At 40.0% G+C, this 26,915-nt stretch overlaps 1 protein-coding gene across 3 annotated transcripts in view; it reads right to left on the bottom strand.

Annotated features, from left to right (window-relative positions):
• Positions 1-26,310, bottom strand: part of RASA2 (RAS p21 protein activator 2) — a 113,937-nt gene extending 87,627 nt beyond the window's left edge. For 2 of the 3 annotated variants that reach the window (XM_036266204.1, XM_036266203.1), the window contains exons 1-2: positions 26,208-26,310; positions 1,330-1,447 (exon numbers count right to left, since the gene is read on the bottom strand). In XM_036266204.1, the coding sequence (XP_036122097.1) occupies positions 1,330-1,406 (77 nt within the window). In that variant the 5' untranslated portion in view covers positions 1,407-1,447; positions 26,208-26,310. Of the gene's footprint in view, positions 1-1,329; positions 1,448-18,872; positions 19,417-26,207 lie in introns of those variants that run through there. The other variant, XM_036266202.1, reaches the window with a different exon arrangement.
• Between the last annotated feature and the right edge of the window lie 605 nt (positions 26,311-26,915).

Genomic DNA, 26,915 nt, shown 5'->3' on the forward strand with positions numbered 1-26,915 from the left:
ATAACATATAAATAACAACAATTCTAATACAACAGGAACAGGTGATTTACTACTAAAGATGTGAAGTGTATTACTTCAAATCTTTTTTTTTTTCCATTTATCTTCAGATACAAAAGAGAGGGAGAAAGAGAGAGAGAGAAACACTGATGTGAGAGAGACACACGAACTGGTTGCCTCCTGCACAATCCTGACCAGGGCCAGGGACCAAACTGCAACCAAGGTACATGCCTTTGACCAGAATTGAACTCGCAACTCTCTGGTCCATGGGCCAACGCTCTGACTGCTGAGCCCAACCAGCCAGGGCTTCTTCAAATCTGTTTTGATTTGCTTAAGTATTTTCAGCTTTATACAATGTCTTTCCTATGAAGAATTTAATAAACCTTCAAAATTATAAATATTGACAATAAATACATAAAGGGGAAAACTTCAGAGAAAAAAAGGCAAGTTTAAAGGAAAAAGATATCAAAAAAAGAACATGAATAATATATACATGACATACAATTTACATAACACTCAATATTTCTTCCACCACATGTTCATTCCAACAACCCCCAGTGCCCTTGTTTTGAACAATTAAGAGGAAGATATTATTTTTGAGGTAATGAAAAGCCACATTAAAGCAAGCATTGTGTCTATCTTGTTCTTCTGGATATATTAATAAATAGCACCCAGCAAGTTCTTGGGATATAGCAAGCTCTCCTTTTATTAGACATTAATTGACTAAAAATAATAGCTTTCTAAGAGTCAGAATAGTTCCAAGACCAAACAGGCTGCTTAGGAGCAGTGAACTCCTTGGTCAGTGGCACATTATCAAGCAAATGCCAGCTGACCCAGCTGTCAAAGATAACTGTCAGAATAAAACAAGCATAAGGCAGTTAGTTTGGCTCAATGACCATTAAGGCTCCAGCTTCAAACTCTGAGATTCTGTAATTCTAAAATCAAATTCAGAATGCAAAAGAAAAATAAGTTTCATATAAACAAAGACATTTTTATGAAGTCTGGAAAGTATATAAAATTTATGAATAAGCCCTGGCTGGTTTGGCTCAGCAGTAAAGCATCAGCCCGTGAACCAAAGAGTCGCAGGTTCAATTCCTGTCAAGGGTATGTACCTCGGTTGTAGTTCAGATCCCGTCCCTGGTCGGGGTTGTGCAGGAGGCAACCAATCGATGTGTCTCCCTCATGCCAATGTTTCTCTCTCTCTCTCTCTCCCTCTCCCCAACTCTATCTGAAGATAAAAATGGAAAAAATTACCCTCAGGTAAGGATTTTAAAAAAATTTTATTAATACATATACATCATATGAATGATAATTTACCAATTTTATACAAACCTTAAAGATTTTTCAACAACTTGGGTACGGTAAACTTCTTCCTGATCCAAATTTATGGTGCAGAAACAATCTCTCATTTTGTTGGGTACAAGATATGGCAACAAATTTTTTGCTTCACCTGTTGGCACAAAAATTGAAATTGTTATTAAATATCACCAGCTGCTTCATGCTAAGGACTAATATAGGATTGATTCATTTAAAAGAACATATATGATGTAGCACAAGAAAAAAATTAGTGATTAGAGAAAGATGACGATCAACTTGTTCTACAGGAGTCTGGTGATACCGAGGAGCTGTGAGTAAAGGCGCATGTGAGGTCATATTACATCATTGTATACCTGATCCTAGAAAGGGGCAATCCCACAACTTGTGCTACAGCACCAACTCAAGGACCTCACCCTACAATTAATCTTTCTTTCCTATATCACCATTAATTTTCCTTTCTAGTAGACCATTTCCATTAGCAACATAAAAAAGCTTTGACATTTCCTAATTTTTAAAAAGCACACACACACAAAATCTCCTTTGACTCCACCTCCTCCCTTGTGATATCATTCCATCTTTAGACTCCCTTCACAGCAAAGTTTCTTTAAAGTCATGATCTCTAGTCATTCTCTAATTTATCATCTTTCACTCATCCTTCAGCTCTCTCCAAATAGCTTCTAACTCCGTGATGACACTTAAAGTGCTTTCCATACTGCCAAGCCCAATGGTCATTTCTCTGTTCTCATCATATCTGATCTGGCAGCACCATTTAAAACAAGTGAATACTAACATCCATCCTTAAAATGTCCTCTTTTCTTGGCTTTCACAACTCTGGCTTTCCTCCTGTATAACTGGCCTTCTCTCCTGACTTCTCTCTTCTCACCTCTAAATGTTACAATGCTTCGGGGCTCTATTGTGGACTACCCTCTCTTCTTTCCCTATGCAATCTCCTTCGGTATATGGTGTTAATGTTGATGCTTACCAAAACTGCATTTCCAGGTTTGATATCTCCTCAACACTAGATATGAATATCCAAGTGTCTCCTTGGGTGCCAGTAGACATCTCAAATTTAACAGGTCTCAGACAAGCCATCTGATTTCTTCCCCCCAAAACAGGCTCTTCCCCCAGTCTACCACCATCTTCCTTTTTCTCACCATCCTTCCTAAACATCCAGTCCATCAATAAATCCAGCAGACCTCCAAAATAAATCCCAAATCCAACCACTCCTCAATCACCTTCACTGGTAGCACCCTACAACCTAATCCCCTTCAAGCAGTGTGCTCTTTTAGATATATCATTCAGGTCAGTCACTCCCCTGCTCCCACACCATTGCATTTCCACTTTCGTGGTCTATACAGCCCATTGAACTGTCCTCTCCTCTCTCACCTCTTATCCTCCCACTCCCCCGAGTATTGACCTTCTTTCCATTCATCAACCATGCCAAGTTTGTTCAAACTCAGGGCCTCTGCTTGGAGTGCTCTAACCCAGAGCTGGCTCTTATCATTCAGGTCTTGGCTCAAATGTCACTTCCTCAGAGAAACCTTCTCTGACTATTGTTACCACATTTTATTTCTCTGTTTCTTTTCATGATAGCATTTATAACTATCTGAAACTCTGTTAATATTACTTAAGTGTTTATTTTCTGGTTCCCTCATTCTTGAGGCACGAAACTTGTAGACTGATCCCCAAGGTCTAAAATAGTGATTGCCATACAGTAGGGAAGACACTTGAGAATATTTGTTGAATTAATATTAAAGTAGCCAGTATGTCTAATTTTGAAGTTCTTGTGAGATGCTCATGGGCCACAAGGAATATAAAAATGTGGGTGCTGAAATCAGATACCAGTGTACTACATTAGGAAAGCAAGGTAGTTGGCATAAGGAAAAGAGCTTTGCCCTAACAATCATAAAACCAATGTTTCTGTCTTACCTCTACAACTAAGTGACAAAACGACTTCAGACAAATCACTGAAGCATAGCTTTCCTGGTGAAAGTTTGGAATAGGTAAATTTATGTCTCTTATTGCTTATCAACTTTAAAATTAAAGGTAATTTAAACCAATATATTTTAAAGAAGTTTATGAGAAAGTTAAGAAGCATCTATGAAAAACTCAATAAACAAATTTATTTTTTTTAATTAAAATGAGAAAATCAATGGACAAGCACCAGTAAGATACTCATTGTCATTAAACTTGTCATTGGGAAACTAGAAAAAGATCACTTTACCACTTAAACAGAATATGAAAAAAATACTATGTTCCTCTCATGTAAGAATCAAGAAATCTAGCCCTGGCCGGTTTTGCTCAGTGGTTAGAGTGTCGGCCCGCGGACCAGAGTCACAGATTTGATTCTAGCCCTGGTCAGGGTCATGCAGGAGGCAATCGGTAGATGTGTCCCTCTCACGTTGATGTTTCTCTCTCTCTCCCTCTCCCTCCTACTCTATCTGAAAAAATAAATAAATAAATAAATAAAATCAAGAAATCTAATCGTTTAAATGACCCCAGAATTGCCTCAGATGGGTTGGGCTTTTCAAATAAACTTGTTTCTTAACAGGAAAAATAGTATATATTTGATTTTGTATCCATTCATTCTCGTCTTCAAAAGACTAGATATCCCTCCTCTCATCCAAAGCTCATCTGTAGTTCATCCATCTATCTGTGCTCTCTCTACCCCATTCTCTCTCTCACTCTGGCAATTCTGTTTTCAACCTTCTTCTCCTTTAAGTCTCTCATTCTTCTTTGATGTCTCTCCTCTGTATAATTTTTTGTTTTGTTTTTTAACCAAATATCCAACTAGGTCACTCTATAGGGCCTGGAATGCAAACAAATTTGGAATTAAATCATAATAAACATGTTCCACACCTAATGAGTAAATTTGGAACACTAAATCCTGCCCTTGAATATGTTCCTGTTTCATTCACATGAATAAGGTTGAAAAAAAACTACACTATTAAATGTACACATTTCTACCACCTACCTTTTTAAGAGAGAGATGAGGGGGATTATGTCATCTGCAGCATTCAATAAACTTGATATTATCAAATATTTACTTAGAATAAATAAAAACTTAAGTTCTATGTAATACATAAAATGCACTCACATCACTTCCTATAAAAGCAGTTACCATAATCTGTACTCTTTGAGTATCTGTCACTAATATTTAAATAAACTACATTGAAAGGGAATTCATCTAATCTGTGCCAACAATCAAGACTTTAAACTGCAACTCCAAAATATAGTAGTAATTAATTGGCATTCTATAAAAAACATAAATCAAAATAATTAACTGCCACTTTGTAAAAAAACAATCAAAAGTAAAGTAACTAATGGTTAGAGAATAAAAATAATGTTGAACCCATTATAGCTCTAAAGAGAAAGAAATTATCTTAACAGCACGTACTTTACATCAAACTACACAAAAAGATAAAAGTGAGGAAATCAGGAAGACTGTACTTGTCTTGTGTGTGATACTTGCTTTGGGCCTTACTAGTTCTAGTAAGTTATGGTATATAAATAAGCAAGCACATTGGACCAAAAAACATCAAAACAAAACTACTGCTCCTTAAAAGGTAAGCTTCTTGAAAACTTATTTCTAATCTCTGCTCCAGTCCTTTCCCTCCTACTCACAGCTGGAACCTGCAATGTGGCTTCTGACCCCATTTCTTTACTAGAACCTTCAAGAACACTAATAATATTAAGTGCTACCAAATCAAATGATTGCTTTTCAGTTCCCACCTTATTTAACCATGCTGCGTTATTTGATAACACTGATTTAGCTTCAGTTTAAGGAATCTACCACTTCTAACCAACTTTCTTTTACTCCCTTGATCAGGGTTTTCATCTACCACCTACATCTTAAATGTGAGGAAACGTTTGGCATCTATATACCACTAAATATAGGTGGAACACCAATTTTGGTTATTATTTTTTTTAATGTAGCACTATAAAACAATAAATATACACCGAAAAACAAATCCTTATAAGTTTTTCAGCATGGTATTATTTGCAAACTTTCTCAATTTATCCTTGGCCCATTTGATGGTGGCTACCCTTAAGGAGAATCAGGGTCTGTATTGGTGGTACATATGGTGAATCAGTATTCTTCATCCATTTCAATGTCATTTGGTGTATGACTTTCTGTCCTGCAGACACTAGAAAGCTAAAAATTTCCCAGCCTCTCTTGCCATTAGGGTTGTGGATGTGACTTAAATTCCACCAATCAGATGCATTCACTAGAAATTTGGGGGCAGAAAAGAAGGGAGGTTGCATTTAGGCTGCTTCTACTAATAAGCACTGCTAAGGAGATGTTCAAGTTTTCTGCAGCAGCATTTTCAGAGGCCCTTGTGTCCAGTCACAGGTTTCCTAGGTATCAAGAAGGGCACAAGACATCCATTCTGTCATATAGACTGAGCAGGTGTGGCTTGGCTCTAGAGGCAGCTGCAGGGACAACAGCTTACTGATAAAGATGGCTTGCTTATGGCTATTTCCTAATAGCGGCAGATTCCTGATCATGGCAGGGGTGGTGAGGTTTAAGACAAGCAGCTAAAAGTTACAGCTTCCCAATTCTGCAGGCACTTTTCTAATCCTAAAAGAGACAGTAACTCTCTTGGTGGTCTTGCTGCAATGTGGCTTTTGAATATCATTCCTGAAAGTTGAACAGTGTTTCCACAGTCTTTCCAACAATTCTATAAGCACTACTAAATCTCTTTTTGCTTAAACTAGCTAGAGTTGATTCTGTAAACCTAATCCTAGACTGGTTTCTTTCTTACCCTTTATTTCTAACAAATCAGAAAATCCCATCCTGCATTACTAGTCATCAGAGTTTGGCAAATCTTTCAGCGAGATATGAATCTCTGGATCAAACATGGACTCAGAAATGACGAAGCAATATCTCACTATAAGCTTTTATTGTTTCATTAGAGAGAGAGTTGAATAGCACACCACACTCAAAAGGTAAATGCTTCACCCTGGTCAGTTTGGCTCAGCGGTAGAGCATCGGCCCATAGACCAGGGTCTTGGGTTCAATTCTGGCCAAGGGGCACGTACCTCGGTTGTGGTTCATCCCTGGCCCTGGTCAGAGTCATGTAGAAGGCAACCAGTCGATGTGTCCCTCTCACGTCGATGTTTCTTTCTCTCCCTTTCTCTTTCTTCCTCTTTCTCCCTCCTACTCTATCTGAAGATAAATAAAATAATATCCTTGGGTAAGGATTAAAAAAAAAAAAGGTAAATGCTTCAACTTGGGAAACGGAGACAAAGGGATCTTAATTCTCTATACTGTTTTATCTGCCTCTAGCAAACATTTCTTCATTTCCTACTGTAGCATTTGGATGTGGTTTTTATTTTAATTTTTTTAGTTTGCATTTTTTTCTTTTTTTATGTTTTTATTGATTTTTAGAGAGAAAGGAAGGGAGAGGAAGAAATAGATGGAAACATCAATGAGAGAGAAACACTAATCAGCTGTCTCCTGCACGCTGCCTACTGGGATCAAGCCTGCAGCTGGGGCATGTGCCCTGACTAGGAATCAAACCAGCGACCTCTGGGTGCACGGGCCCACACTCAACCACTGAGCCCACCAGCCAGGCTTGGATGTGGTTTTTAAAATAGGCTCAATAATAAAGTATCTTGTTTCCATGAATTTGGGAGTATCAAATTTTCAACATTCAAACCATGTGCACCATTTTGGGTACCTCCATCTTTTTTTGTTATATTCTTTTATAACTTTAAATTTTTTATTTATTCATTGACATTAGAGAGGAGGGGGGAGGGAGAGAGGGGGGAAGAGAGAGAGAGAGAGATTGAGATTTGTTGTTCCACTTGTGTATGCATTCATTGGTTGATTAAAGTATTCCAGACATTCAGATATGACACTTGAGCAAGACAAATGAAATAATGGAAGTGGTTTTTACTTGCATTTCAATGAAAGAATAAATGTTTTTAGCTCATCCCTCATTTAAAAAATTCTGTGCATGCCAGTGTACTGCAATATACAAAGGCAGATATTTGTCCTACAAAAGCAGATATATTGGCCCTATAACAAATAGTATAGACCTGATTATATTTTCAAATGTCACTATTTCCTTCAACAATGAATCACGATCAGGAGGCATATTATTGACAAAACAACTGTTCCTCTATGAAAAAAGGAAGCTGGCCTTCAAGGGCAACACCTTTTATTTTGTAACACCCTTTCTTGTTGAACTAATAAATGGTACTCCTTAAGAACTTTTCTAGTAAGCATTATGACTTACAATATAATTGTTAACTAAGTTTAAATAATATTTTCATGGATTTTTAGCAATGAATAAACTAATCTCCACAGGGCATTTCTTCTCCCTCACAGATGTACTGCAAGTATGCCAAGAACACCTTCACACTACACATCAGTGGTTTTTGTCCAACCATAAAATGAAATAGCCTTTTGCCCACTCATGTGATAGTAATTGTTTCTCTGCATCATACATAGCTTGCAACAATATATAGACTACATACAATGCTGTTTAGCTTGGATCCCCATCTGTCACACTATTGCCAGTTACCTTTTTTTTTTTTCTTTATTGATTTTACAGAGAGGGGAAATGAGAGGGAGAGATGGAAACACTGATGAGAACATCAATTGGCCGCCTCCTGCATGCCCCCCACTGGGGATTTGGCCCACAACCTGGGTATGTGTCCCTTCCAGGAATTGAACCGCCGTTCTCTTGGTGTATGGGTCGATGCTCAACCACTAAGCCACACTGGCCAGGCTACCTTTTTAATATGTAAACATACGTATCACCCCTTGCTCAGAAATATTCAATGGTGCTACACTACTCACTTCACAGAATAAAATCTGAAATTCCTTAGTCTGGCATAAGAACCCTTCATAAACCCAGCTGGGGGGGAAAAAAAAAAGAAGAAGAAGAACCCTTCATGATCTGGCACCATCTACAACATGTTTGGCCTCATATACTTACTTAACCTTTACCCCCAGTTATGCTCTAGCAGTACTCTACTTTTATTCCTTGAACACACTATCTTCTCTCACACCTCTATACATCTGCAATGCTATTTTCATTGTACAGAATGCTCTTACCTGTTTTTTTTCCTCAAATAAAGATTGTTTAAAGGCATCTTTGCTGAGTCTTCCCCTCAATTCCTAGGTAGTCAAGTCACTTTTTGCTTATTTCCTCATATGTACTTCTACTATGCTGATCATATTGTATTGCACTTGTTGCATTTCATTCAACAAATATTTATTAAGTGTCTACAACATGCCAGGTACTTTTCTAAATGCTGGCGTTATAAAAATAGGTCTCTGCCCACACAGAACTGTTAATTGTTGTACAATCTAGACAGGGAAAACAAACAACACAAACTCTTAAACAAGTAAATAATATTTATTGACATGGAAGAAACAAAGTAGGGTAAGAAAGAGAGTGCTGGCCCAGAGGACAGAGAAGGGGAAGATAGCACTGTTATTTTGCACAGGGTATCAGGGAAGGCCTTCTTAAAATATTTGAACATATACCTGAAAGAAGTCAATGAGGAACTGAGTCATGTAGATATCTGGGGAAAGGGATAAACAGGCAGAAAGAACAAAGTATGCAAAGGCCCTGAGACAGGATAACTTGGCACACTGAAGGAATAGCAAGGAGGCCAGTATGACTGTAAAACAGTAAGCCAAGTAGAAAGAGGGAGGAAATGGTAAGAGATGAGGTATAGGTGGGGAAGGAAGTAGGTTAAATAGGTCTTGTAGGCCAATGAAAAGCCTTAGTTTTTTTGAGTGAGATGGGAAGCTATTGAAAGATTCTGAGTAGAAGAATGACATCATCTAACTTTTGTTTTAGAAGACTCATTGCAGAAGGGAAAAGATGGAAGCAGAAGACTAGATAGGAGGCTATTGTAATAATCATGATTAGAAATAAGTTGGGGGGGAAGCAGACCTGGCATGGAAAGAGGTGGTCAATTGGGCATCCATACTGAAGGTACAGCCAACAGGATTTTTGACATTTGGGATGTGGGTGTGAGATAAAGAGGGGTCAAGAATGACTTCCTAGAGTTTCAGCCTGAGCAGCTAGATGAACAGAGATGCCATTTCCAGAGGGAGGAGCCTCTTGCTGGGGAAGAGGGATCAAGAGTTTGCACTGGGCAAATTAAGTCTGAGATGCCTATTAGCTTGCTATCCAAGTGCAGATGTTAAGAGGGCAAAAAAGGCCCTGGCTGGGTAGTTCACTTGGTTAGAGCACCAATCCCTTTGTGCAAGATTTCGGGTTCAATCCCCAGTCAGGGCACACATAAGAATCAACCAATGAATACATAAATAAGTGGAACAACAAATGATGTTTCTCTCTCTCTCTCCTGCTCCCCCCACCCCCTAAAACCAATCAATTTAAAAAAAAAAAAAGCAGGGCAAAGAAAGTCCTGGACGGAGATAAAATTTAAAAATCATCAGGAAGTATATAATATTTATAAAACCATAAGACTATATAAGATCACAAGGAGAGTAAATATGGATAGGAATGTAGAAATTTGAAGATGGAGTCCCCAAACCTCTCCATCATTTTGAGTTAGTAGAGATAAAAAAGAGCCAGCAAAGAAGACTGCTTTATGTCTCTTCACTGAAATATAAACTTCTTAAGGGAAAGGACCAATTTTTAGAACTATGTTTAACTTTCATAATAGATAATGAATAATGGAATAGCTACTGAATAAGTATGAGAGTTTGTGTGTTTATAACTTTAACATGGGCAATAAAGAGTTCTATCACATCACGAATCACAAAATTGTATATAAGCTTCTTTCTTCCAGTTGATATAAGCTTATCTATGTCAACTGCTCCAAAGGTTAAAAAAAAGTCTCCTGTATACAGTTATCCAAAGCACAAACTATAAGAACCTTTATAATGGTAACAGAGTTATTATACTGAAAGTAAACAAATCCTGAAATTCACATATTCAAATATATATTGAGTGCCTAATAAGGTGCCAGGGATACAATAGTGAGAAAAACAGACAAAATTGTATCTTTATTGAGCTAACATAGGTGGACAAGCAACAAATAAGATAAACAAAAATAAGTATATGTTACTAATAAGCGTTAAGCAGGAATGGACACATTATGAAAGGCAGAAGAAAAGGGAACCAAGGAAGGCTCCAATGAAAAGGTAACTTCTGCATAAATACCTAAAAAAAGAGGGGAGACAAGTAAATAGTTTCTAGAAATAGTAGCTTGTAGTCATTGTCAAAAAGTAAACAATTTGCCCTGGCCGGTTTGGCTCAGCAGTTAGAGCGTTGGCCTGAGGTCCAGAGAGACCTGGGTTCAGTTCCCGCTACGGACACGTACCTCGGTTGCAGTTTGTCCCCAGCCCTGGTTGGGTCATGTGGGTGGCAGCCACTTGATGTGTCCCTTTCACGTCGATGTTTCTCTCTCTCTCTCTCTCTCTCTCTCCTTCCCTCCCTCCCACTCTATCTTAACAAAGTACCGAAAAATGTCCTCCCATGAGGATAAAAAAAAAAAAAAAAAAAAAAGTAAACAATTTAAACTAAGAAGATAAACACCACTGAGAATCAAAACCGATAACTTAGATTAACAGAAAGATGGCCAACTCTCTGTGTACAAGATCAATGATTCCATGTAAAGGTTGCCAGATAGTAAACACAGATCCTACCATATTAATTTTACCTAGGACTAGAATTTCAAGCATCAGATACTGGTACAGATTCTGGTATATATGTTTCTGGACATGTATGTGAGTATATTCATACATGCTTATGTGTATGTTTGGAGGGAGTTATGTGTGTGCATTTATATCTATAGGTTTGTATGTATGCTTCTGTGTGTCATAGAGAAAGACATTACTGGGATAAGTAAGAAAGGAAGATAAAGCCCTGGCTGGTTTGCTAAGTGGTTAGAGCGTTGGTCCACAGACCAATGAGTCGCGGGTTTGATTCCGGTCAAGGGCATGTACCTCGGTTGCAATTCATCCAGCTGGGGTCATGCAGGAAGCAACCACTGGATGTGTCCCTCTCACACTGATGTTTCTCTTTCTTTCTCTCTCTCTCTCATCCTCTCTCTCCCTCCCACTCTATCTGAACAAAAATGCAAAAATATCCTTGAATGAGGATTAAAACAAAAGAAAGGAAGATAAATATTTATCAAGTAGTTGGATACTCCAAGACTAATGCTAAACATTTTCACAAATATCTGATTTGTACAACAATTTTGTGAGGTAAGTATTACCATTCATTTTTATAAATTAAAAAAAAAAATTCAGTTACATTATCTGGTAAGGTGATTTGACAAACTATCAAACTCCAAAGCTTACTCTTTCCATTATACTTTTTTTTTCTTTAAATATTTTACTGATTTTTTTAGAGGGAGAGGGGAATGGAGAAAGAGACAGAAACATTCATGAGAGAGAAACATTGATCGGCTGCCTCCTGCATGCCCCACTGGGGATGGAGCCCGCAACCCAGGCATGTGCCCTGACAGGGAATCAAACCAGGACTTCTCGGTACTTGGGACGGCGCTCAATCCACTGAGCCAAACTGGCTGGGCTCCATTATAATCTTTTTTTAATTTTATTTATTTTTTTTATTTTTAGAGGAAGTGAGAGGGAGAGAGAGATAGAAACATCGATGAGAGAGAACACTGACTCCGCCTCCTGTACATCCCCCACTGGGGACCGGGCCCGCAACCTGGGCATGTGTCCTGACAGGGAATCGAACTGGCGACCTCTTGGTGCATGGGTCGACACTCAACCACTGAGCTACATCGGCCGTACCATTATACGCTTAATGTCTTTCTGAATACAGCAGTGCTGAGAGGAATAGACATCAATTCCTTTCTGAAATTATCCTAAGAGATCCTGTAGGCCCAAGTCTATTCAAAGGATAACTTAAGTACAGGGATAAGAGCCAACACAGATCTCAGTAGGATTAAATTAAACCCCAAAAGAAATTGCAAAGGGCCAGAGTCCTGGACAAGATAACCCTTAAGACAAAGATTATTTGACGTGGGAGGAAAGCTAAATCATAATAATAGCTACCATTTACTGAATAAGTTAATACATACTATACATAGCAAACTTTTTTTTAGGAGCTTCATACATGTTACTACACTTAATATTCACAGTAACTTCTTCCAAATGATTTCTTTTCAAGTATAGAAACTGAGGGTGGAAGGATAATATCCCAGGAGTAAGTGGGAACAGCAGGAGCACCTTCCAGGAGGCAGTGAGTAGTACAAACTGGCTAAAGCATAAAGGGAGCTGGAAGGGGAATAAGAAGAAATAAGATTGTAAAGGAAGGGGGGAATCAACAGAACCTGAAATGCCAAACTAAAGAGCTTTAACTGTATTCAGTAAGCATCATAGGTCAATAAAAGTTTGTGTGGTCAGAACTATGCTTCCAGAAAATTACTCTGACAGTTAAACAGCCTAAACTAAAGTAATGAAAGAGCAATGGGAGGAAAAGAAAAACGGAAGAGATACTACAGAGAGAGACTAATTTGGTTTAAGTGATTCATGAGATGATGTTCTAATAACAGGAATATCAGCCTAAATAAAGGATTGGAACTTTAGATGGGGAGAAGATATAAAAATATGCAAACTTTATCATTTAAATTCATACCAAAAAATAAAAGAAGAAAAATAATAAGTAGATATACACTTAAAATATAATACAGTTTTGGTGTTGACAAGTTTAGAGTAAAATTAAAATGCTGTGCTGCCCCGCCTGTGTCGTTCAGTTGCTTGAGCACAGTCCCATGAGGAGGTCAATGGTTCAATTCCAGGTCAGGGCACATGCCCGGGTTGTGGGGTCGATCCCCAGTAGGGGGCGTGCAGGAGACAGCTGATGATGTTTCTCTCTCCCTCTCCCTTCCTTTCTCTGAAATCAATAAAAAAAATAAAATGCTGTTATGCCATCTAATTATACATAAACAAGACAATCCTATATAATGTTAACATATCATAAGGTCTTTCCAATTTTCTTATAAAGTTTAATTAAAATTTCTGCAATAAAAGGGGCACATAATTCTAAAAACATATACAGTATTGGTAAAGTATAGCAAGTTACATGAATTCATTTTGGAGACAGAGATCTAAGTTTCAACATAAGCTTTGTACTTGATTTTGTCTTTAATCTCAACCTCCTGTATAAAAAGAGGTAACTATAATGCTTCAGGGTTGTTGTGAGCCTTAACTAAGGTAAAGCACTTACCACAATGCCTAGAACAGAGTGAGCACTCAGTAAATAGTAGTATCCTTTCTTGGTTAGAGATTCCTACAAATTAGCATCTGCACACAATTCCCTTTACCCAAGCCATTAAGTCCTGACCAAAGATAATCTGTTATTTAACAATGGGATACACCAGAAGAGCTCATTTATTTTTAAAAAATTAGATTCTTATTTCAGAAGTAATACATTTCTGTTATAAGAAATATATGAAAAAACACCTGGCCTTTCCATAGCTCAGATTCCATATCTCTAAAATGAGGGGTATGAACTATTTTAGAAGACATAAATTGGGGGTTAGGTAGCCAGAGATTTGTTTGTCCTGCGTAGTATTAAAAAAAAATGCAGCCAAAATCTAGAAACTGGGAGAGTTAATAATAAATATATACATTATTTCTGGTTTCTCTTTAATAATCACAGACCTGGCAACAAGATCCTGAGTAGAAATTGCAGACAGGCACCCTTTACTAAATCATAACAACCCCCATTCCATCATGGAAATAAGGTACCATGCGATCATCAAGGTGCCAAAAAGCAGGGTAATACCACTGAGTAAACACCGAATGGGCAAAGGACTGGAGGAATCCAGCTTAGTTCAGGTGATTAGCCTAGACTCAGTAAGCAAAGAACTGTTCTAGGGCTATAAAACCTGAACAGTAAGTACAATTCTTAACAAGACATAAAGTCAAGTTTCACAGCAACTCCTCAGTGGGAAAATCTACAGAACATAATTAGGGGCCAGTTGTTTCTTACAAGTCATCCGCACAATAATTACACAGTTATCTATATTGGTATCGTATTAATCACCTTTGACTGAAGCTTAGTACGGAATAAGAAGTTAGGAAACCACTGTACATGAAAAGGCAAGTTTCACAAGGTAGTGCCAGGAAGCGTCCATGGGTTATAGAGATACGTCACCAAGATGCAGGCAGGATCTTCCTGTGGTTTGCCTTACCCACTTCTGGTTTCAGTTTTGAACGTGTGCTGATCCCTGAGCTTCCTACAGCCCCCTTCTCAAGTAGCAAACCAAACTCTGAAACACATGGTAAGAATCTCTCCAGGAGAGGCTAATGGTTCCTACAGCTTAGGAAACTTAGCAAGGCTCCTAAGCTGACCAAGAGAGCCTCTTACTTAGGGCAAGCTAACAAAAGGCCGAAAGCCAGGTAGGAGCAGAACTAAGGGCTCCATGGGTAGGCCCTATATAGAATATGGCTGCTATTTCTAGTAACAGCATTCAGGGAGTCAAAATGAGACTCATTATGACCTAGTGCTTTACCAAAAAAAAAGTGACACCTAGATATAAAAAAGGTGCACCCACACACATGCATGTATTGGTGTATGCGTATGTCTGTGTGTGTTCTAACAAGACAAACCCACATGAAAACAGGCAGAAAGAAGAGTAACATTTTTTTGTGCATGTGAATCCCCATAACAGTACTCAACATGTAACATTCCAACATTCTAATTTTATTGACCATCCATTACGTTAGACCATAACCAATTTAGGGATAATTATAAACTTCTTGATGACAGAAATGTACTATCAGTTCTTTCCAATACACCATCTGACAGGCAACTTGGTAAAGAAAAGGATATGGACTTTGGTAACTTACAGACCTGAAAACCTGGCTCTGCCACTATAAACTCTGAACAACAACCTTTCTGTCTGCTGCTTCTTCACTAAAAGAGGAAGAATAACACTCTTCTTCATGAAATTGGATTAAATGAGATAATTTGCCAAGTAGCCTAACATAGTACCTAGAAAAGAGTAAATACTCAATAACTGTTAGTTCATTTCCTCATCCAAAGAAAATGTTATATAAAACTGTCCAAATTCAAAACTAAGAGGTTCTGTACCATTCACACAAATGTTATAATATTTTAAAGGATCAAAATTATTCTTTTTACTACATCCTTCTGAAACAAAACATTGACTTCTTAGTCAACTTTTTAAACACAAATGGTGAAAATAGACAAAGAATAGGAAATAAGAAGTTATCCCAAAACTTTAAAGAAAAGTTGACTCTGTTTCTATGTGCACTGAAAATGTTACCAAGTGTTAACACTTGGTTACCCTTAGTTTTGTAGATAGGATATTCTTCAATAGTAGAGCAAGAAGCTCTCACAGCTTAATATTGTAGCAAATTCATTTATACAAATGGTCATTTTTTATAACACAATTACCTGCTAATACACAATTACCTGCTGTAGAAAATTAAACTATTCTAAGTAAGGCTAATTTCCCCTGTCCACTTCTGAAGTAACCAATGTTGTACATTTTTTCAAACCTCTTTCTGTGCATTTTTCCATATACATGCAGAAAAAAACACATGACACTATAAATATCACTGTTAACAACTTGCTTTTTTTTTAAATCCTCACCCAAGGACATTTTTTGATATCTTGTTCAGATAGAGTGGGAGGGAGGGAGAGAGAGAGAAACATCAATGTGAAAGGGACACATCAAGTGGCTGCCACCCGCATGACCCAACCAGGGCCTGGGACAAACTGCAACCGAGGTAAATGCCCATAGCGGGAACCAAACCCGGGTCTCTCTGTACCACAGGCCAACACTCTAACCGCTGAGCCAAACCGGCCAGGGCACAACTTGCTTTTTTTTTTTTTTCCTCAACAACACATCTTAATTTCCTTTAATTCTACAGATATACTTCATTATTTTTAGCTGCTATAGAAGATAATTATGAACATATTATTCAGCCACTGTACTACTGATGGACACTTAGGTTGTCTCTAATTGCTTTGTTTTACCAACAAGGCAACATTAAACGTTTTGTATATGCCTCTTCTGCAAATGTACAAGTGTCTCTGTAAGTGAACATAGAAATGCATGGGGTATATACATTTAAATTCTGAACAGATACTGTCACAATGCTCTCCAACACCGCTTTTCCAATTTAAATTCACAGCAACAGTGAGGAAAGTACCTTTTCCCTAAATCCTCACCAGAAACTGAAATTAACAAGTTTTTTTTGTTTTCACAAACTAGGGACTTTTTAAAATTTGTATTTCCCTGATTAATTTTTGTTAAATCTTACCTTTGTTTCCTAATCATTTGTAGCCCCTTTTCTGTGAAATGCCTATTTATATCCTTTATTTCTGTAATAGCCTTTTCCTTTTTAAAGTTTGTATGAACTTTTTATATATTTGGACACTAACAAATAGAGATGCAGTGGGTCAGAGTAATAGGATAGACTGTAGAGCCAGTCTGCCCAGTTTGAATGACAGCTTCAACACTCACTAGCCGCCTGATCTTGGTTAAGTTACTTAGCTATTCTGTGCCTCAGTTTCCTCACCTGCAAAATGTGGACAATAACTGTACTTATAATCACCAAGAGGATTAAATTAGTTAATATGTTTTTTTGTGTTTTTTTTTATCCTCACCCGAGGACATTTTTCCATTTTTTGTACAGATAGAGTGGGAGGGAGAGAGAGGAAGAGAGAGAGAGAGAGACATCGATGTGAAAGGAACACATCGAGTGGCTGCCACCCGCACGACCAACCAGGGCCGGGGACAAACTGCAACCGAGGTACGTGCCCTTAGCGGGAACCGAACCCGGGTCTCTCCGGACCGCAGGCCAACGCTCTAACCGCTGAGCCAAACTGGCCAGGGCTAGTTAATATGTTTAAATGTTTTAAAACAGTGGCTGGCACAGAATAAGTGTTATATAAGTGTTTTTGTCTAGGATTTGCTGCAAATAACTCCTCCCAAACTATTGTCTTTTAACTCCTGTTTGTACGTCTTCACTTACCTTTCCTGAAATAGTTCTTTCTCCATCTCTATTCTAATATTAAAAATTATATAAGCATATGAAATCAACAACTGATTGCCCTCACTGGATCTCCCAATCAAGTTCTTCTCAACAATAAATGCAGGCATCAGCCAAAGCTCTAAGTTTTTAAAAATCTTTTCACACACCCACACACAAAAGATAAACTTCCTTACTGCATAAAGCATTCCCACAAACCAGTAAAAAGAATAAGTCTATAGAAAAAGGACAAAAGAAATAAACAGATAAGTTCACACAAAAATAGAAATAAAAAATGGTTCTTAAAAATAAATGATCCTTCACCTCACTTAAAAGTGCAAATTAAAACTACAAATTAGACGTTTCTTTTCATCTTACAGACCAGTAAAGATAAAGTTGTTTTAAAATACACACTATGTGGGTATAAAGAAACAGGCATTCATACATTGCTGGTAGGATCATAAATTGCTATAGTTTCTATGAAAAGCGGTTTGGCATTATCTTTCAAAAAAATTTACATACCCTTCATCAATTGAATTCACAAAATCTAGAAATTTATCCTACTGATAGGTACATAATATTATATTGTTAAAATGACATATTAAAATGACATACCTGCCCTGGCCGGTTTGGCTCAGCGGTTAGAGCGCAGGCCTGGGGACCAGAGTCCTGGGTTCAGTCCCTGCTAAGGGCACGTACTCGGTTGCAGTTTGTCCCTGGCCCCAGTTGGGGTTGTGTGGGTGGCAACCAGTCGATGTGTCTCTCTCACATCAATGTTTCTCTCTCTCTCTTCCTCCCTCTCTCCCTCCCGTTCTATCTAAAGATAAATGCAAAAATGTCCTCAGGTAAGGAGAAAAAAATAAAAATGACAAACCTAGCCCTGGCTAGTTTGGCTCAGTGATTAGAGCATCTGCCTGCGGACCAAAGGGTCATGGGTTCGATTCCAGTCAAGGGCACGTATACCTCGGTTGCAGTGTGGTCCCGGCCCTGGTTGGGGTCGTGCAGGAGGCAACCAATTAATGTGTCTCTCGCCTCAATGTTTCTCTCTCTCTCTCTCTCTTTCTCTCTAAAACCAATAAAGAAAAAAAATTTTTTTAAATGTAGCAGCTCCCTATATAGATTTAGGAAAAATCTTCAAAGTACTATTGTTAAGTATAAAAAAGCAAGATGGAAACAATGCGTATATTTTGCTATCAGCTGTATGCTGATGAGAGATATATTAATACTCACACATTTACGCTTACAAATACTGAGTCTCTGTAAGGACACACACAGAAACGGTAATGCTTGCTTCTGGAGAAGGAATGGCCAGGGGACAACAGAAGTGAGAAAACTTACTTTTCAGTGTAAGTTTTTTTTGTCGTTTGAATTTTTAACAGGTTAAATAAACTTTTTGAAATAAACAAATTAAAACCTCTTTGTGATCACACCAAACTTCCTATTGGTCCCCTTTAAATGGTCATGCACAGCAGGTTGCTACCACTCAGGCAGTTTGGGGCTACTCTGTTCAACTGGAAAAAGAAGAGGTTTGCCATCCTAGCCACCTGTTATCACCCTCTGTGCAACGTTTTAAACCTACAGCTGTCCAGGTAGCACCCCAGAAATTCTGATTCAGTAGGTCCGAAGTAGAGTCTGGCATCAGAATTTAAGTTCACAGGTGATGTTGACGGGAAGTCAGGACTGAAAAATAGGGAAACATCCAGGCTCAATCTCCACTTAAGTCACAATCATTCTTATCACTAATCCTAACAATTTCACAAAGTTCTTAAAAAAGAACAGATGAGAGTGTGTTGACAGCACAATAAAAATCTATTACTACTGGATATATCACTAGATGGACAGTGTAATCTTCATATATTAAATGTAGTACATTTGCAACATTAGCACTAATGAATTCATCCTATGTGGCATTTTAGAAATAACTTTTATAGTACTAGTGGACTAGTGTCCAAAAGGCCATTCATGAACCGTGTGACACATGGACCCTCTGACTGTCAGCTTCTTCCTTTGTAAAACGAGGGGACGGAACAAGACATGTTCTCTAGCCCTGGCCGGTTAGAGCTCTGCCCGAGCACCGAGGGTCACAGGTTTGCTTTCCAGTCACGGCACGTACCTGGGCTGTAGGTTCAATCCCCAGCCCAGTGTCACACACTGATGTTTCTCCCCTCACCTGCCTTTCCCTCCCTCCCTCCCTTCCACTCTCTAAAAATCAATGGAAAAAATATCCTCAGGAGAGGATTAACAAACAAACAAAAAAGATATGTTCTCTACCTTCCAGCCCTAAACTTCTATAATTCTGTAAGGATACAGCCGTCTAAAAAGCAACTATTGCTTAGTATACACTTTAGGATAAACTAGTAAGAAACTTTTTCATCCTATTTACAGTCTAGGCCCAATTCACAGTCCAATGGGCTAGTGCCCTATCACTCAGATATGGATTATGTACTGCTGAATAAATTAATGAATGCTCACAGAAAAAAAAATGTTTAGGATTCAAACAATCTGATCTAATAAATCTTAGATAAATTTTTTTTAAATAGTACATATGCCCTGGCTATTTTGGCTCAGTGGTGGGAGCGTTGGCCTAAGGACCAAAGAGTTGAGAGTTTGATTCCAGTCACAGGCACGTACCCTAGTTGCAGTTCAGTCCCCAGCCCTGGTCAGGGTCATGCGGGAGGCAGCCAGTCGATGTGTCCTTACATCGTCGATGTTTCTCTCCCCCACTTCCCCTCCCACTCTATCTGAAGATAAAAGGAAAAAATGTCCTCGGGTGAGGATTTAAAAAAAAAAAATTAAAAATAGTACATCTTATGCAAAAAAGGCATACTTAATACATTTAAGCATTAAAGTAAAAGCACTGTCTTAAAGCGAATGATTCAAGTTTAAAAGCAATAATCAAAGACTTCGTGCTAAAAGGGATGTTAAAGACCGTATCCAAACCTCTCATTTTACACGAAAACAGGGGCTCAGTAAAGTTAAAGAATTTTTCCAAAGTCATTCTGTCATTAATGATATTCTTAGAACCACACTCTTTTTTTTTTTCTTTTTTTTTAATCCTCACCCGAAGACATTTTTCCATTTTTTATTCAGATAGAGCAGGAGGGAGAGAGAGGAAGTGAGAGAGGGAGAAACATGGATGTGAAAGGGACACATCGAGTGGCTGCCACCCGCACAACCCAACCAGGGCCGGGGACAAACTGCAACCAAAGTACGTGCCCTTAGCGGGAACCGAACCCGGGTCTCTCTGGACCACAGGCCGACGCTCTAACCGTTGAGCCAAACTGGCCAGGGCAGAACCACACTCTTAATAAAAATTTGTCAGTTATTATTCACTGATGTGTAGGTATAACCTTATAAGATATATTATTTTAGCTAGGGATTTTTACTGCCTAAAATGAAAGCTATATGACAGAATTTTCTTCTTTTTTAAATAAGTTTTTATTGATTTTATAGAGAGAAAGGAAAGGAGAGACAGAAACATCGATGTGAGAGAGAAACATTGACATGATGCCTCCTGCACACCCCCTACTGGGGATCGAGCCTACAACCAGGCATGTGCCCTGACCCAGAATCGAACCAGGACCTCTCAGTTCATTGGATGACACTCAATCCACTGGGCCACACTGGCTGGGCTAGAATCTTCTTAATATGCATAAAAAGTTTCTTAATTTACATTAATCAACAGCTATACAACAAAACGGTTAGCTCTCAAAAGAGCATAGAACTTCATTAATAGATAAAACATGTAATTAGATATTATTGTCAAATAATTTCATAAAGCACATTAACAAGGAAATAGGATTAGCATCTATGATTAAAGGATAAAACAACAGTTTTATTTCAGCTACATTAGTTCCTCAGTCTCTTAGAGTCTATTCAAAGAATTCTAAAAAAAACAACAAAAACCTCTATGAACTCATTGAGGTTTACCTCCTGTCCTCTTCAGAGCAAATGATTAGCAGACTGCTCTGTGAACTTTTACAAAGAATCTTTTTCTCTCATTCTATCCCTCTGAAAGATGGATTCTTCCTCCATTCTAAATAACTCATCTCATTTCAAATTTCTGACAATAATGAATTCTTAGCATGAACAAACCCCTTTTAAATCTTTTCCTTTATTAATTTATTAAATAACTTATCTCATTTCAAATATCTGATAATAATGAAGTCTTAGTATGAATAAACTTGTTTTAATCTCTCCCTCTCAATTCTATTGTGTGGTCAATAAAATGTTTTTATTTATACTTTATTACCAAAAAAATTCAAACTGCCATGACAAATAAAAACAGTTAATGTGTAAGGTATGATTATGAGATTTTTCTTTACCAGGCTCAGGACTAATCAGTAACAATATTTGTGGAATACAGTCAGGTAACAATATTCAAATCCCCTAATAATAAGCGATCGAAGCATTTAGAAAAATTTAATCCTTTTCCTAATGAAGCAACTTTGGCAACAGTTCAAACCTAAGCTCTGATTTTGAAAGGGATGAACTTCCTGCCACAGATCCATGTAGTTTTCTCTTAATAATACCATTTCTTCTATTTTGTTTAGATGTAAAATTTACAAAACACTTTCATATCTCATGTCTCAAATCCTCCTCAGGAAAACACAGTAAGAGGTAGGGCATCTTCCTAAAGGCCTACTCTGTTCTAGGCACCATGTTGACACTGGGATAATTTCTTTTTTTAATGAATAAGAATGAATTCACAGTCTAACAAGGGATATAATTTTTATGAAGTATGCTAGATAATAAGGAAATGGACAAGGAATTGTGATTCCCTAGTCTTAATACCTTCTCTCAGGGATGGGAGTGTAGCAGTACCCCAAAGAAGAGACATGACATAGAAATAACAGGAGCAGGCTTTTGAAGGAGGAACAGGAGCTCTCTGACATAAATATGGGGTGGAAAAAGGAGAAAGACACTCCCTGGCAGAGGGAACAACATGTACATGATTGAGCATTATTCCCATTTTAAAGATGAGGAAGATAAGCTCAAAGGTAAATGAGCTGCCTAAAGTCGTCACATGAATAATAATTAACAATGTTGAAACAGAATACACGTCTTCTGATTTTAATCAGCTTTGCACACCAGGAAATGCCAGTACATGTTGGATAAGAACATCAAATAAAGATTAGTTTTTATCTCCTACTTTACTCCTTAAGAGATGGTCCATGTCTGTCCCAGATTCTGGGGAAAAGAAATAATTGGAGAACAGGATTGATTTGAGGATCAAATCAATCCTGTGAGACAGATGTTTCTACTATCCCTATTTCACACATGAGAACACAGAGGCACACAGAGGTTAACAAAACTCGGAAATTAAGTGAAGATTCAAACTTAGGTGTCTAACCTGACCAACCATCTATACTCAAGCATATACTACAGATCCTACTTTGCCAAATGGCCTAGGTCATTTTTCATCTGAAGATATCAGGGAAGCCAAATTAACTTCTGGGACACATCATGTTCCCAGATTTTGTACTATACCATACATCTCAATGTTCATACAAATCCTCAGATTTGGCTCCCTTATAAAACTGGTCTCCCTTGAGCAGGTAAACCCATGCAATGAGGTGACATGGGCTCTTTCAGCGATGTTTTACAATCCAATTTAATTAGATAAGAGCAAACTCAACAAAAAGGACATCATAAAATAACAACCCGAAGCCTGAAAGTATAAAGGAGAAAGCCCCAATTCCCTTCTTTTGCTTGTGTGTGGATTTTGTGTTTGTTGTTTGTTTTGGGGGGGGGGGGGGTGAAATATTGCTTCAGCTACACCAGCATACCTGCCACTCACTGCACAGGAATTCAGACCAAAGGATGGAGTCTGAAGTAATCCTTAATTTCTTTCATCAAGGGTTCACATGACAACTGTAAAACATCCAACAACCAAACCTGCCTCTTGAACATTAACCAAGCAGACCATTTGGAACAGCCATGGTTTCCTGGGGCACTAAAAGGACCTCAGGTAATCTGAGATCAGCATGTAACACAAAATATTGTCAGAAACACTGGATTTGTTAATGTCAGTTGGTTATTTGAAACTGACCACCACAGAATGGTTTTTCAGTCTGTCAACTTGGTATTTCATCTTGCCAAGTATATGAGATAATTAATAAATACTGGAATGAAACCCCTAAAAAAGGTTGTGCACTATTACCTCTAGAACTTTAAAAATATATAAATCAACCCTTCCTCACTTTTTTGCTGATATGATTTGGAGTTGAAGGGCACTACCCCAGGCTCCCTTTCAGCCCTATGGATCTCTAATTCTCCAGATCAGACAATCAGCGGTTTGGAATCTGCCAACACATCTCCAGGCTACTGAGCACAACCAGGCTTCCCTCCAAGGTCCCCCCGCGCAGTGAAAAGGAAAGCTGACATGGTTACCTCCACCCCTACGCTGCTTAAGATCTTCAGTGTCACAACCACCCTCGTCCCATTTCTGTGACTTTAGCACCTGCTAGTGACTCTTCCAGTCCCTCAACCCCCACCATGCAAAACCCATATGTCAGTTTCAGGGAAACAGAAAATAGCATCTCTTCACAGTGTTCTGAAGGTCAACCAACTCTGGATTACACCAGCTAAAGGACAAAGGGACGGAGAGAAGCTTCGTATTTAAGTATCCTAATACATTTTTTTTCCCTATGAAACACACACTCGACGAGCTATAATCTGAGCAATTAAAAAAGCAAGAAACTGCCCTGGTCAGTTTGGTTCAGGGGTCAGAGTGGGCCCGTGGACCAATGAGTCGCAGGTTCGATTCCAGTCAAGAGCACGTACCTCGTTGCAGTTCCTCACTGGCCCTGGTCGGGGTTGTGCAGGAGGCAGCCAGTCAATGTGTCTCTCTCACATCGATGTTTCTGTTTCTATTTCTTTCTCTGTCTCTCTGTCTCTCTCCCTCCCTACCTCCCACTCTATCTGAAGATAAATGGAAAAACATCCTTGGGTGAGGATTGAAAAAAAAAAGCAAGAAACTGACTGAGATAACAGATGTAATACATCAACTATAGTTAAAGTGGTAATATCATTCCCAGCAACTGGATGATCAATCTCCACATATGGGTAGTGGAATTGCTCTAAGCCATAAAAACAAAGTTGCAATTTTTTATTTGTTGGCCCAAGTTTCACTTACAGTGATCTCTCTTACTGTGATATCTTTACCATGGAGCAGGTGAAAGTACAGGGCAGCAAAATCATTCTGGAAACAGCCCAATCCCAACCCTCAATTCCACGACTTGTGTATATGTAGTTCCATAGTATAACCTGCAGCTATGCAAATCAGTCACACTCCAGTGGAGAGTGCCTAGCATCAAGTGACACTAAAATGAGTGGTTAAAAAAAAAGTTGGAAAATTAGGTCAAGAGAGAAATTCTGGCCCATGTATAGTTCTCCCAAATATTAATTTAGATATATGCAAATATTAAGTATAAGAAAATCTGAATTCTTAAAAGATTTTGTATCCTAAAAGGTATTTCGATTTTGGGAAGTTGGACACAGATAAGATCTACTTTCCTGATATCATTTTCCAGGTGTTAAGAACTGTATTCTCTTAAGAGCCTGAGGATCACTTCTGAGAATAAAAAGGTGAGAAAATTAATATATCTGCTTCTGAGTTTAATAAAATCACAAATACCTGAAAGGGAAAGAAACCTGAAAAGAGGAAAACGGGAGAATCCTAACTCAATTAATATCACTATTCAGAAAGAAGAAAATTTTATATCCTGTGTAAGAAAGACATTGTTAGCCATTTTAATGCAATTCAATTTTCTTCATACAAAGTAAAAAGTACTCCTAACTAAGGGTCATTTACATGAAGCTCATTCCCAGGCTTAGGATAGTGAATCAAGAAAATAAGAGTAATATTTACAAAAGCAAAAATAAGTTTTATTGATATATCTTACAAATAGGGGGAATAAATGTTTTCACTTCATAAATTACTGTGGGGAAAAACTGGCCATTTGACGCCAAAGGGTCGTTTTATTTCCAAAATAAATGCCCAGATGACTGGCCTCAAATGGTCTGCCTATGGTAATGCTCCTCGGAGCAAAAAAATTGTATTAAGTCAACTAGCGTGGCTCGTTCACAAAAGTAACAATTAAAGGCACGAGAAGGAAATGAATTAAGTGGGTTAAGTGCTGGCTGGATGACTGTGTTTTGAGACCTGCTCACAGGAAGCCACTACATCCTGCCTGAATTCACTGTCAGTCACGCTGTCTCTCGATTCAAGTCCCGCCGCAGCGAGTTCGGGCGGGTACAGGTGTCCGGCCCGAGTCCTTCCCGAACACTCGGCGCGGCGGCCCCTCGAGCCCCGCGGCGGCCTGTTTCCTCCAGATCAGGGCGCCTTTTTCAACCTCGCCCAGGCGCGTGAGCCCAGGAAACAGACAGCCCCCTCCCCTCCGGCCAGCCCCGCTTCCCCGCCCTCCTCCTCCGGCCGCGCCTCCCGGTAATTACCGCTCGGCTCCCACCTCCGGGCTGCTCCCGGGCGCCCGCAGCCGCCCGCAGGCCTGCGTCGAGGGCAGCCGGAAGCGCCTCGCGCCCCCGGCCCGCGCCCCCGGCCGCGCCCCAAGCCCGGGCGTCCCCGCGTCCAGGCCGACCCCTCAGGCCGGCGCTGCCCGGGCGGCCCCCTCCGGGGCGAATTCCCGGCTCTCCACTCCCTCGGGACAGGGGCAGCCCAGCCCACGCCGCCCCGTCCGGGCGACGCCTCCCCCAACACACCCCCCTTCCAGCCTCACTCGTGCTCGCCCTCCCCGCGCGTCCCGCCCGCCCCGGCCCGGCTGCGGCCCCCGCCCAGGTCCCCTCTCAGTCCAGCGACCCCCGCGGGCGCCACCACCCCCGCGCGCCCGCCGCCCCTCTGCCCCGCGGCCGCCGCCGCCGCTGGGTGGGTCCCGTCAGCCCGGCCCCCGCTTACAGATCTTGCCCCGCAGACTCTGCAGCACGCGGACCTCGCGACTGTCCTCATCCCCAGCCTCGGGCTCTGCCGTCGTAGTCGCCGCCGACGCCTCGGAAGAAGCCGCCGCAGCATCAGGCGCCGCCGCCGCCGCCATGGTGCTGCCCGGCCCGTGCCGCAGCCCCGCCGCCTGCGTAGCCGGGCGAGGCGGAGCCCAGCGGCCTAGGCGAGGGCGAGCCGCACGCCTGGCCCCGCCCCCAGCCTCGGCCTGGCTCGCCCCGCCCCGCCGCGGCCCCGCCCCCGCCCCACCCGGGTCCGCACGGTCGCGCGCCACTGTCCCAAACCCGGGCCGCCACCCCGCGGGAACTGAACGACTGGCTTTCCTCCTCTTTGCCCCATGGAAGACCTGCGCTAGCCAAGTGGGGCTCCAAGTCGTGGCTCTGAGCAGCCTCGAAAGCCGCTTAGAGAAAACGCCGGCCCTTCCGAAATCCCCGAATCCTCCTGGGAATTAGGCACCCTGCACCAGCGGGCTTTCTTCCATAGCTCCTAACGCTCAAGGAAACTGCCCGTGGGAGAGAATGGAATTTGACAGTTCGGTGGACCTCAAGACTCCCGTATTCAAAAGGAGCCAAGAGGTGCATTAGAGATTCCCTCAATAATACCCGCATGTCTCCTACCCTCAAGCCACACACTACGCACAAATCCTTATGTTAAAGTAAGAACACTGCT

Source organism: Molossus molossus, unplaced genomic scaffold, assembly GCF_014108415.1.
Source record: "Molossus molossus isolate mMolMol1 unplaced genomic scaffold, mMolMol1.p scaffold_m16_p_18, whole genome shotgun sequence".
Lineage (NCBI taxonomy): Eukaryota > Metazoa > Chordata > Mammalia > Chiroptera > Molossidae > Molossus > Molossus molossus.